Source organism: Tachysurus vachellii, chromosome 24 (assembly GCF_030014155.1).
Source record: "Tachysurus vachellii isolate PV-2020 chromosome 24, HZAU_Pvac_v1, whole genome shotgun sequence".
Lineage (NCBI taxonomy): Eukaryota > Metazoa > Chordata > Actinopteri > Siluriformes > Bagridae > Tachysurus > Tachysurus vachellii.
The window spans coordinates 6150406-6164143 of NC_083483.1; the positions used below are offsets into that span (position 1 = coordinate 6150406).

At 37.1% G+C, this 13738-nt stretch overlaps 1 protein-coding gene across 2 annotated transcripts; it reads left to right on the forward strand.

Moving 5' to 3' along the window:
• Positions 1-7225: 7225 nt before the first annotated feature.
• ildr1a (immunoglobulin-like domain containing receptor 1a) lies at positions 7226-13677 on the forward strand. Of its 2 annotated transcripts, none has more exons than XM_060860924.1 (9): positions 7226-7308; positions 7413-7501; positions 8947-9117; positions 9608-9757; positions 10486-10605; positions 10780-10926; positions 11444-11572; positions 11723-12348; positions 12636-13677. In XM_060860924.1, the coding sequence occupies exons 2-9, from the start codon at positions 7456-7458 to the stop codon at positions 12672-12674; spliced, it is 1428 nt and encodes a 475-aa protein (XP_060716907.1). In that variant the 5' UTR covers positions 7226-7308; positions 7413-7455; the 3' UTR covers positions 12675-13677. The 2 variants fall into 2 exon arrangements, with proteins under 2 accessions (XP_060716907.1, XP_060716906.1); XM_060860923.1 differs by having other exon boundaries at positions 7251-7308; positions 7387-7501.
• The last annotated feature ends 61 nt before the right edge of the window (positions 13678-13738 follow it).

Consider the following 13738-nt stretch of genomic DNA (forward strand, 5'->3'; position numbering starts at 1 on the left):
ATTTTATCCAAATTTGTTACACAGTAGAAATCATTTCCAAAGACGTGTTGATATAGAATCAAATGTAAACTTGATATTTATTGCCTTGATAACATATTATAAAATTCTTCCCTCTTTTAAAAATCTCCACAAGGATTCATTTTACAGTTTTAGAGCTTAATAATGAAATACCTTTCTACAATTTATACTGTATTAACACTTTTATTATCCTAAGTGAATTCAATTTGTATAGCGCTTTATACAAGGGGAATTGCCATAAAGCAGCTTTACACACACACACACACACACACACACACACTCAAATAAATTCAGGATATAAATTATACAATTATATTGATGATGATGATGATGATGATGATGATGATGCTCATCCTCATCTGGGGGACATCAGAGAGTACCACAATACCTCATTTCAGTTCTATAACTGTGCACTATATAGTCAAGTGCAATCCTGAGACTTCTATTATAAATGAACTTTCAGTAAATGGCCTTAACGTTCTTTTCTCAATAAAAGATTTTTTTGTCAAAAGATTTCTGATTCCAGTGAGACATGTCCAACATACTGCCTTGTAAATTAGCCTGGCTTTTTGTTATCAACCCCTCGACATAGTCCCTCTAGTCCTGCTGTACGTCTTGTCAGTAGTAATTACATATTTCTATAGATACAAGAGCTGGAGATTATGTTTAAACTGCTGCCGTGTCCCTTTAAACGTATTTCGCAAAAAAAAAAAAAAAAAAACGTGTCACGTTAAATCAGTCTCTAAGTGTCTATTGTAAGAACTGGTGCGAGGCGTTTATCTGCTGAAGTGTTGTGCTGTCAATGAGAGCGTGTGTCACTAAGAGTGACTCATGCGCTGAGAGTCCTTGTTTATTGTTATCACAAAATAAGTGTCTATCTGACTGACATCTCGGTCTAGCAGCGTAGAAACACTAGACGAATCCTAAGAGATATATTACCTGCAAATGCAGTCATTGCTTTCATAACTCATTAATATTGTCTATTCTGTGTTCATGTCACAAAAGGGAAACGCTGTTCGACGACATACATGGTGTTATAATATAAGTCTATCCCACAATACTACTGTATGCTCTTATTTATTTTGCTAAAGAAATTCTTTTTCAGGTAGTAGCCCAAATGTACAGAACATTCTTTTCCATCTATTAATAATAATAATAAAAAAACCTCTAAATCCGTTACATTCCTGTCTTGAGTGTTGTTCTCTGGTGTTTGCCAGTGATGTAAAAGCAAGGAATGCAACTGGCACTAAAAACACTGCGCGCTATCATTCAGTCTGGAACCTGTATTTAAAACACCACCGTCTGCTTTGACTAGCTGATTAACACTCAGGACTTCTAGTTGTGTTTGTTCTAATTAAGACACAAAATGTCGAGTTTAATTAGGATGAAAGGTTCAGCAGGATACATCTGTCAAATCACACACAATCACACACACAGACTAACACACACACAATCACACACAAACACACACAGACACACAATCACACACAGACTAACACACACAAACACGCACACACAGACTCACACACAATCACACAAACACACACACAATCACACACAGATTAACACACACACAATCACACACAGATTAACACACACAAACACACACACAGACACAATCACACACAGTCTGGAACCTGTATTTAAAACACCACCGTCTGCTTTGACTAGCTGATTAACACTCAGGACTTCTAGTTGTGTTTGTTCTAATTAAGACACAAAATGTCGAGTTTAATTAGGATGAAAGGTTCAGCAGGATACATCTGTCAAATCACACACAATCACACACACAGACTAACACACACACACAATCACACACAGACTAACACACACAAACACACACACAGACACACAATCACACACAGACTAACACACACAAACACGCACACACAGACTCACACACAATCACACAAACACACACACAATCACACACAGATTAACACACACAAACACACACACAGACACAATCACACACAGTCTGGAACCTGTATTTAAAACACCACCGTCTGCTTTGACTAGCTGATTAACACTCAGGACCTCTAGTTGTGTTTGTTCTAATTAAGACACAAAATGTTTGAGTGGAATTAGGATGAAAGGTTCAGCAGGATACATCTGACAAAAAACAAGCATGGAGTGTAGAGTGGGAGAAGTGTACAATTCCAGGAAATAGCTTTCTACATCCTTTACAAAACTGTACAAACCTTCCTGTTATACAGGCAAACACACACAATCACGCACAAACACATGCACACACACAAACACACAAACACACACACAATCACACACAAACACATGCACACACACACAATCACACACAAACACACACACAATCACACACAAACACATGCACACACACACACAATCACACACAAACACACACCACAATCACACAGAATAACACACACACATAATCACACACAAACACACGCACACACACAATCACACACACAGACTAACACACACACACACAATCTCACACACAGACTAACACACAAACACACACAGACACAATCACACACAGACTAACACACACACAATCACACAGAAACATGCACACAAAGACTCACACACAATCACACAGAAACACACACACAATCACACACAGACTAACACACACACAAACACACACAATCACACACAGATTAACACACACACAAACACACACAGACACAATCACACACACACACAATCACACACACAGACACACACACACACAATCACACACAGATTAACACACACAAACACACACAGACACACAATCACACACAGACTAACACACACAAACACACACAGACAATCACACACAAACACATGCACACAAAGACACACACACAATCACACAGAAACACTCACTCAATCACACACAGACTAACACACACACACAATCACACACAGATTAACACACACACAGACTAACACACACAAACGCACACAAAAACACGCACACAAAGACTAACACAATCACACAGAAACACCCACACAAACACACACACAGAGCAGGGTGTGTTTGTTCCTAGTGATTAATGGTCAAAAAATGAACACATTATATATATAAAAATGGACTAGTTCTTTGACATAACACTGACATTAATGACATTAGAGTAGACGCTGCTGGACTGAACTGACAAGTGCTTTTCAGGTTGAAGTGTGTTGACTGCCAATATTTAAAGAAAGCACTAGATGATACACACTGTTGTACAACTGATTTGACACAAGCTTGCAATCCCGTGAGCTCCAGGAACATGGGGACCTCAGCTTCTCTGTTTAATGAGACCATCAATCTCCAAATTCAAATGCTAATTCAAGGGCCTGCCACAGCTCGGGAGCTCCAGCTCGGACGAGGATTCAAAGCCAAGTGTTTTACGACACAAAACAAGTAAAGCTAGATGCCAACAGCGTTAAATTTGTTACAATTTTGTGTTTTGTGCGATTGTGTTACAATTTGTAAGCCTCAGATATCCTTAAAACATGGAGGAGATTATTGAAGGAAGAATTTCTGTGAAATAAATATTTGCTGTGACCTGAATTCTTTTCAAAATTCAAACCATCTGCTGGTTAAAGTAATAATTCCTTATACATTCTGCAAACATTTAACCTCTTGTTCTCAAGACACCGTGCTATCCAGAATCTCAGAAAGCAGAACACATAAGAGCTAGTTGTGGCATCTCGTTGAATCATAGAGGCATCATTTACAAGAGCAGACTTTTATTTTAATAGGTGCAAAAGAAACAACAAAACAAAGCGGATACATTTACGGCATTTGGTGGTTGCTCTCATCCAGAGCGACAGATAAATGTTCCTAAGAGTGTTCAGGTCATCAGCTCTTCAGATGCCTTTCTTCACAAAAAACTAATTAAAAAAATTAATCAACAAGAAAGAACTGATTTACTATCAGTGCAATACATTTAAGCATATCAGTTCATTTGTATTGTTTAAGTATACAATACATTCTAGCATTATATCATCATGTGTATATTTCAGTCCAGTTTAATTGAAACTTGTAGGTGCCATCTGCTGGTTGAATGTGATACCAAAAGCCTTTGAACATGATGAAGCAATTTGGATTAAATCATTCATCTATCCATTATCTGTAGTGCTTTTCCTACACAGAGTAACAGGGAGCCTGGAGTCTGTCCCATGCGACTCAGGGCACAAAGCCTGAGATGTTCTGGACAGGATGCTAACCCATTTAAAAAGCCAGCAATTTAGAGGTTAGCCTACAAATAATCTTTGGACTGGGAAGGAAACCAGAGTACCCAGAGGAAACCGCCAAAGCACAGTGAGAACAAGCAAGCCCTGTGCACGTAGGGAGGGTGGGAATTGTACCTCAACCCCAGATGTGTAAGACAAACATACTAACCACTAAGCCACTGCCAACCATAATGAAATCAATAGAATGAATTCATAAAGATAAAGGCTATTTATGATGAACAGTATATAAAGCCACCCATATGGATGCCTGGAGAACATGCAAAACAGTAACCCGAGCAAGTGTTTAATCAATAAAAAAAAACATAAATTCTCATTTAAATACCACAACATGCATGTTTTAGGAACAGACAGCTGACAGATATTGCTGTACACATGTATATAATGTTCATGGAAAAAAAACAGTATTGCACGGATAAGAGGAATTTATTTTATAATTAAACCGGTCCCTGATATAAAAAGTTTGAGAACCAAACCAAGTATCCCTATGTAGATCATTCATTCATTCATTTTCTACCGCTTATCCGAACTACCTCGGGTCATGGGGAGCCTGTGCCTATCTCAGGTGTCATCAGGCATCAAGGCAGGATAGACCCTGGACGGAGTGCCAACCCATCGCAGGGCACACACACACACTCATTTATCACGCAATCACACACTACGGACAATTTTTCCAGAGATGCCAATCAACCTACCATGCATGTCTTTGGACCGGGGAGGAAACCGGAGTACACGGAGGAAACCCCCGAGGCACGGGGAGAACATGCAAACTCCACACACACAAGGCGGAGGCGGGAATCGAACCCCCAACCCTGGAGGTGTGAGGCAAACGTGCTGACCACTAAGCCACCGTGCCCCCTCCTCTATGTACAGGTAGATCAAAAAGGGTCAAACGCACACCATCAGTGGTGTACTTATTTTTTTAGCCGCTGTTCAGGATGTGGTCTGTTTCTTATGAAATCGTATGTTTTGGATGTACAACTTTCTAGGGCTTCTGAATTTACTGTTGATATTAACATTTATTAACACATTCTTATGTTCCAGAAAAAAATGTTCTACATTTTTTGCTATACTGTACAGGAAACAAAACCAAGCCACTCATGTTAAAGACAAGTAACAAAAGATAAACATTCTTTTATTAGGCCATGTAAAAAAAAAAAAAAAATTTATTAATTTCTGTCAAATAGTGATGGTCATAAATGCACATTTGTGAAATACAATATAAAATCTGAATTTATGTTTTCCCGGGTAAGTCGTTTTATTATTATAATAATTTGTTAGCACTAAAAGACCTAAGAGCAGCTATACCAACCAGCCATAACATTAAAACCTCCTGCCTAATGTTGTGTAGGTTGCCAGAACAGCTCTGATTCGTCAAGGCATGGGATACACAATACCTCTGAAGTTGTGCTGTCGTATCTGGCACCAAGACTTCAGCATCATTTCTTTTTTTGAGTCCTGTATATTGGGACTCCATAAATTGGACCCATAAATTGGACCTGGATCTGGGAATTTGTACGCCAAGTCATGACCAAAATGATGTAAAAGAAAATGTGATTCATCAGATCAGACCTCCTTCTCCATTGCTCCATGGTCCAGTTCTAATGGTTATATGCCATTTGTAATTGACTACACATAGTCAGCATGAGCACTCTGACCGGTCAGCATGAACTTTTTCAGAAATTTGTGCTACAGTAGATATATTTGTGCTACTCAGATCCTTTACACTTGCCCATTTCTTCTCCTTCCAATACATCAACTTCGAGAACCGACTGTTTGCTTGCTGTCTAATACTGTATATCCCAACCCTTAGGAGATGTCATTATAACGAGATAATCAATGCTTTTCACTGCACCTCTCCATAGTAAATAATGTTATGCAAGTGCATAAATATCTATTACATAATATATATATATATATATATATATATATATATATATATATATATATATATATATATATATATATATATATATATATATATTGAATTAACAACAGACATCAATTAAAAAACTTGACAATAACAATACAAATACAAATTATGCGAGGGGGAATTTACGATAAAATATTAAATATAGTACAGATTTTCAAAGTTTTCAGTGCCTTTTGCTTTAAAGACAATCTTTATAGAATTTTTTCTAGAATTTCTTTTTTAAATGATACGAAAGGGTTTTTTCCAGAAAATTGACATTTGTGAATGTGAAATTTTGCTGACAAGAGGATCAGATTTATTATGTAAATCTTACTGGTAGTACGGTTGTCTCTTCGACTCTTCAAAACACCAAAAAGCACATTTTTCCAAAATAAAGCAAAATTAACATCAATATTCTTAACAATAAAATCACAAACATTTTCCCAAAAGGGTTTTACAAGTGGGCAGTACCAATATGAGTCAACCACAGTTTCTAAGCTGATGTTACAAAATGTATAATTTGTGTCTATATCGCTTTTAAATTTCACAAGAAAATGTTAAGCTTAAATGAGACTTCCTTTATTTTATTTGTAATTAAATACTGATTTGGAAGTAGCCAAACCTTTTTCCAAACAATATCACCTGTAAACCGCTTCCAGAAAGAATGAACATAAGGCAAAGATACAATATTTCTTTGAAATAAAGTTCTTATATTTATATATCTTAAAACTCTTATATTCTTATATCTATTGTGGGAGATAAAGGACAAACATATCCTTCCTTCATAGGTATTAACAATATTAGGTAGGGACCAAAGTTGAGTATTTATTCTTGTTGAATATTTAAATAAAGTACAAATTTTAGGAGATATGGCCTTTGGTGTAACAGGGATTTTCTAAAAAAAAAATAAATAAATAAAAAAATAAATAAAAAAAGCCAAAAACTCACCAAAAGTGAAAAGAAAACCATTTGAATTAAACAACTGATCTACCAGAATGATGCCTTTCTTAAACCAATACTCAAGAAAAAGAGTTTACCTGTGCGCGAGCGGCAGGATTACGTCATGGGAAACACCTGTTTGAGGGGGTGGAGTCAGATCACTGAGGAACCTGAGGAAGAACAAGGCCTAATAAACAGCAGCTTCAGCTGGGGGGTCAAGCAGGAAAGCTGTAATTCGACCTGTGTTTTTCACAGTAAAATTACATATTTATTTTTATTTTATTTTATTTTTGTTGTTGTTGTTGTAGTTTTTGCTTTTTTCTGTATATTTAAGGTCAGGTTTAATAAACACGTCTCATCCGGTGAAGCAGAACACAATGAAAACACTGATAGTGCCGGTGTTCCTCAGTTTCCTGCTCTCAGGTGAGACTCTCAGGTGATTCTAAAGTTATTTATGCTGTAAACGAACTCGAATATATACGTATAAAATGTGTATATAGTGTATAAACATCGCTTCCAACGAAACCGACGAGATAAAAGGCGATAATGGAAAGCAGTATCGGTCACGTGACTTCAGGTGTTTACTGATGCATCACTTCTTTCTCTTTTAGTTTGTTTTTTTATATATACATATATATATATATTCAGGAATTCAAATCTAGAATGTTTGGCTCGTGTAGAACAAATTTTTTATTTATTTTTTGCAGAATTTCTGAATAGATGTTATATAATATTTTATTATATAGTTGAAATAAGTTAATAAATAACCCACTGAGTATTTATTTATAATGTAGTTTTGCTGGATATCTGGAAAATAGATATAACATAAGCGTAACACGGTTTTATTCGTATGAAAGGTTATTGAGAGGTTTTCAAATAATTTTTAAAGGAGGATAAACAGAAGCATAACAGTGTGTGTTGGTGTGGGTTTTTAACATTTCCTGTTCTGTCCGTTTCCAGTTGAACAGGTTTTTGCTGTTTCAATCAGTAACATCTCTCTCTCTCTCTCTCTCTCTTTCATACACACACTTTCTTTCTCACTCACTCACTCACTCACTCACTCACTCACTCACTCACTCACTCATTCTCTCTCTCTCTCTCTCTCTCACACACACACACACACACACACACACACACACACACACACACACACACTTTCTTTCTCACTCACTCACTCACTCATTCTGTCTCTCTCTCTCAGACACACACACTTTCTTACTCACTCACTCACTCACTCACTCACTCACTCATTCTGTCTCTCTCTCTCTCACACACACACACACACACACACACTCTTTCTTTCTTTCTCTCTTTCTCTCTCTCTCTCTCTCTCTCTCTCTCTCTCTCTCTCTCTCTCTGGAGAATTCTATAATAATTTACAGATATATAAACACCAGAGTTTGTAATGGACTTTAATGGCCTACATGTTATTACGTGCAATAACATCAGTTCATTTAACCTTTTAACATTAACGGGAACGAGAGAGGAAAGCCGTCATATACATTTGTGGCTTGAATGTACAGATGAGTGTGTGATAGAATAAGTGTGAATTATTGTGTGGGCTCATTCAGTTTCTTAATTGAATTGGAACGTTCTGGCTAAATACTAATTTTTGTAATAAAAATGAATTAATAAAATTGTATTTTTTAAAATAAATAATTTATTAAATAAAAACAAAACAAAAAAACAGAATGGCACACGTTTTATTTGTTGTGGCAACACTTTGGAGCTTCAAGACTAACTTTTTTTTATTTTATTTTTTTTTTTTTTGCTGCTGCCCTTCATATTCTTTTTTTGCCATATATTGCTATGTACAACAAATATTGACATTCTTTTTTCACCAATGTCTGTTTGTCTTTCTCATACAGAAGTGTTTTCGGCTCAGGTGACGGTATCTCAGACGCAGTACAGCACAGGTCTCTTTGTCCCGGTTACGCTGCGCTGTGACTATACCACTTCAGCTAGTATTCAGAATGTGCTGGTCACATGGGTCTACAAGTCTTTCTGCAAAGACCCGGTGCTGGACTACTACTCCACAGGTGAGGGATCAGAACAACACATGGGGTTTAACTGTATGCTGAAGAAGGTGAAGGAAGGTTGTTAAAAAGGATTTTACCTTCAATAGCTCTGATAATGTGCTGCTTTTGTGTCAGCCACGTTTTTTTATATTTTATTTTAATTCAGATAAGGCTTTTCAGGTTAGTGTTAAGATCTTTCATGTATAATGTTATTCTGGTCTAACGGAGTGAATGTGAATTCTGTTCAGAGATTCTAAATGATCAGTGATAACTAACAGAAACTACTAGAAAATAATGAGTGTAATAAAATTGCTGACTGCTGTGACGTCCAAGTGAGCAATTAAGTCAGACTGTAAAGAGGTTTGCTGAAATCTAGTTCATACAAGTGTCATGCATTTAATTTGTATGAAATGGGATTGTTTTGAACATAGGATGAAGGATTTGTTGTTAACATTATCACCACTGCTGCATCTCTCTAAACCTTTGTTTGAAACCTTTTATTGCTCTTCAGCCTACCAGGCAGCTCTGCAGATGGGGCAGGACCCATCCAATGACTGCCCAGATAGCACCCGCACCATCCGGACTGTGGCCCAGAAACAGGGCACCAACGAGCCCACGCTGGGTCCAGAATACAGTGGACGCAGAATCACCATCCAGAACAGTATGCTGTTTCACTGTTAATGAATATGAGTTCAAATCCTAAGAACTGCTAAACAATCACTGTTGTGTCCTTGAGCAGGTCCCTTAATATCTATCAAATTAATGTTAATGTACCTTTACTTTTATCAGTTATGATTATGATTGATTATTATTATTATTGCTGCTTTATTTTTTCATATCAAGGGACCTACCACCATAATACCAAAATACATGAGCATATCAGTGATTTCATTGTACACATAAAACTGACTTTATATTAGGATATTACTACATACCCCATGAAATAAATTCCTGACTCTACCACTACCACCTTTTTAAAACTTGAATTATTTTTTTAAATGAAATGTGATTAAATCTCTATGATAATGCTATTCTTCAGCAAAAGTGTTGAACAAGACAGTACTGATTAATCACCACCCAGACTTTACTGTTATTAACCTACTTAGCTTGTGCTGTGCTTGTGCTTATGATTAGTTCACTATTTGATTGATTTTTCCTTTTTTTAAATAATTTTTTTCAATTTCACATTCAAGATGATTGTGTAGATATTTACAGATGTATAGATATATAGATATCCTGTTGCATGTCCTTTTAAATTGATTTAGTTATTTTGATAGAAAAAAGCAATTTGAAACAGTTGTATTTATCTGTGAACTTTACTTGTAGTAGTTATGACTCCTCTTATTCTGTCTGTTTCTTGGTCTCTCTCTCTATCTCTATCTCTATCAGAGGCAGACCTGGTGATCACAGAGGTGAAGTGGTGGGACAATGGCGTCTATAAGTGCTCTGTTGATGCTGCTGGAGATACTAGTGGATACCCAACCAAAGATGTCAAGCTCATAGTTTACGGTAAGCAGCTTTTCCTTTATTTCAGGAAATGAGATTGTTTAGGTCATATAGTAATTATGAGTGAGGAAACCATGCATGAGAGGGACAGGACTTTGTCATTCATGTTTTTACATATATAGTTTATTATTGGATTTGGGATTTCTACAAACTAATGCATATCTTTTATCTTTTCAGGTTGGCTGACTGTACTCTTTTTAATCATTGGGGCCATTCTCCTCCTACTCCTTTTTTGTATTTGCTGCTGCCAGTGTTGCCCTCAGAAATGCTGCTGTTATGTGCGCTGCCCTTGCTGCCCACAAACCTGCTGCTGCCCCGAGAAAAGTAAAATACATAACTTAATTAAACTATTAATGGTTGTAACAATAATGTATGAGTGAATGGGTCAATGAGTGAGTGTATAGATTATTGGATGAATGAGTTTGTATGTGAGTGAGTGTAACAGTTGGTTATTAAAAAAGAAGCACAAGGCACTTTGCATCTAAAACCATTATTTCAAAGTGAGGTACATTCATTTCTATTCCATAACATGAAACTTACTAGTCCATTTCATAGGCAGCAAAGATACTGGGTGAAAATGAAAATATAAGAAAGGTGTCATTTAATGTTTCAAATAAACTACTAAAGGTGAAGAGCCTAATTTCTTTTAGTAGTTTTAGTTAAAAAACAAATAGACTTCCTTTCTTTAAGTGTTCGCACATTATTGACAGACAGGATGTGGATGCTCCCACCTTCCTGCAGAGAACTCAAATGGCTATGGCTCCAACTTGTGGTTATAAAGTATGTTGCAGTTTTAAACCTACTACAGGTTCATACTAACAAACACTGTTTTTTCTCTTAGTGGTGATGCAGCACAGGATGATGAAGGATGCCCAGAGGGCCATGAGCTCCTGGACCAATGGACAGCCGATCTACGCACCCCTGAGCTGTCATAGCTCTGCGTACCAAATGAATCCCATGATGTATCCAGGTCAGTTGATTACAGTTTGTTTTATATCAAGTATGGTATTCTTATTTGGCCTTGAACAAAACCTTATACCAGTTAGGTTTGGTTGCAAAAGCTAAGCTAAAGAGTTATTACCCAGGAATATTGCATATGAATGAAACATTTTTATTTCAGGTTCAGCATCAGGAAAGATCCCCATGTCTCCCATGCCTCTCCCACCTCCTGCCCATTTTGCCCCACCACCAGTCCATATGCCTGCCCCCATGCATGCAGCTATGTCACCGCACAGCATGCAGGGCAGGGACAGTGCCAACAAAGTGCTGGATTATCTGGAGCACCAGGTAAGGGATATGGATGCAACTAACCCTATGATCCCACCTCCGCCTTTGCACATGGCCCACAACGTGCCCTTCTCTGCCGGCCCACCCAGCATGCTCTCTGGACTGGACGATGGCCCTGCCTCCCGCCGTCACCACCCAGCGCACTCCAGTGGCTCATCAAGCTACAATCGCCACCGCCAGCCTCCTCCATCTAGACGCAGTATGAAACGCAGTTACAGTCAGGAAGATGTGCTGGACAACCGGAGCCAAGTGTCTTATCGGCCTCGTTCACGTTCCAGAGAGGACCTGCTAGAGAGCAGTAGGGGATACTATGACTCTTCCAGTGATTACAATGACAGGAGAGGAGGTGGATCTAGAGGAAGAGCTCGAGGTGGGGCCAGAGGAGGAGGCTGGTCTGAACATCCACCTAGCTACAGCGAGTACGAGCCAGGCGAGAAGCCGACAAGGCGACCCTTCTCTGTAAGAGTCTAAAAACTTTTGCAAAAATACTAAAATGACTTTTAACCGCCTGCAACCTTCATGGGATTGCATCAGTTTTTTTGTTTGTTTGTTTTTTGCCATAATAGTACAGTTAACAGGATTTTCCACTTCGCTTAAATTGTTTTTCTTTAGCACTTATCACCTTTGTCAGCCCAGGATTAGCGCTGATAATTGGGAATACTCAGAGTGTTTTAGGACACCATGGTGCTGACGTCACACACACTCGTTTTGGATTGAATATTAACCAAGACTTCTCTTTCCTTTAGGTTAAAAGCTCAGTGAGTGGTACAAGTGTAGTAATCTGAAGCCTGTCTGCCTTCCACCATTATGGAGACTTTCCTGATTGCAAGTGCCAAGGACAGCACTGAGTAGTAAATAATATAAAGTTAGTTGTATCATTGAAGGTTTTGTGGTTTTAAGGATTTTGAAGAAATATTTGAACAGGCATGAGCATCACTGCTGTGAAAGGCCTTTTGCCCTATTTAAAAGAATATGAGGAAGATCTTAGAGTTTTTATTTTCCCTTAATTGGTAACGTCAATTATATATAAATAAAAGCATTTGAGCCTGTTTTTTTTCCAGTTAGATCTCATGTGGGTCAAACAACATTCAGTGACCTGAATTCTGAGTGTGGGGATTTTATGAATGTGGTTTATAATATGTAGCTGTTGCTCATTTATTAGTCTATGATGCCATGCTTCTTTACCAGGTGTGTGTATAATGGAAGCATTTTTTTAATATTCAAAGGGCACATCATAATTTGAAAGCCTTTTGTTTACATCCATTTAGGGATCTCCTGTATGTGTGTATATATATATTTTAAATGTATTTATTCTTGAAAGCAGTTTCTTTTAAAAAGCCTCAAAACGTCTTTTTTAAATGTCATTTTTTTTAATACTTCGCTTCAACCAACACAGTTAGATGATAGTAATGCTTCTCTAAGGTTAATCTTGTGAAGGAATAAAAAGTGAAGGTGAAGTGAACCTAAGGTGAAGGTGAATCTTTATGTATTCTTTACTTGTGTGTGAATCTTTTTGTCGGTTTATTTTTATTTTTAGTCAAGACCTATTTTGCCTATAATTTTGACTAATCTGACCCAAGATGATTGTTGAATGTTTAAAAAAAATAAAAAGAAAAAAATAATAATAAATTTGTACTTTTATTTTTATTTTTTTCAAAAGTTCATGGATATGGAAGTATAAACAAATGCATTATTAACATATATGGTGTGGACGGATACATATTTAAATTTACTTTAATAAACATTGTCATTATACTTTAATAAAGTTGTAATTAATTCATTCATTCATTCATTGTAATGTCCTGTTTTGCACAGATATACAAATAACAATAGGGGCTTGTAATAATCA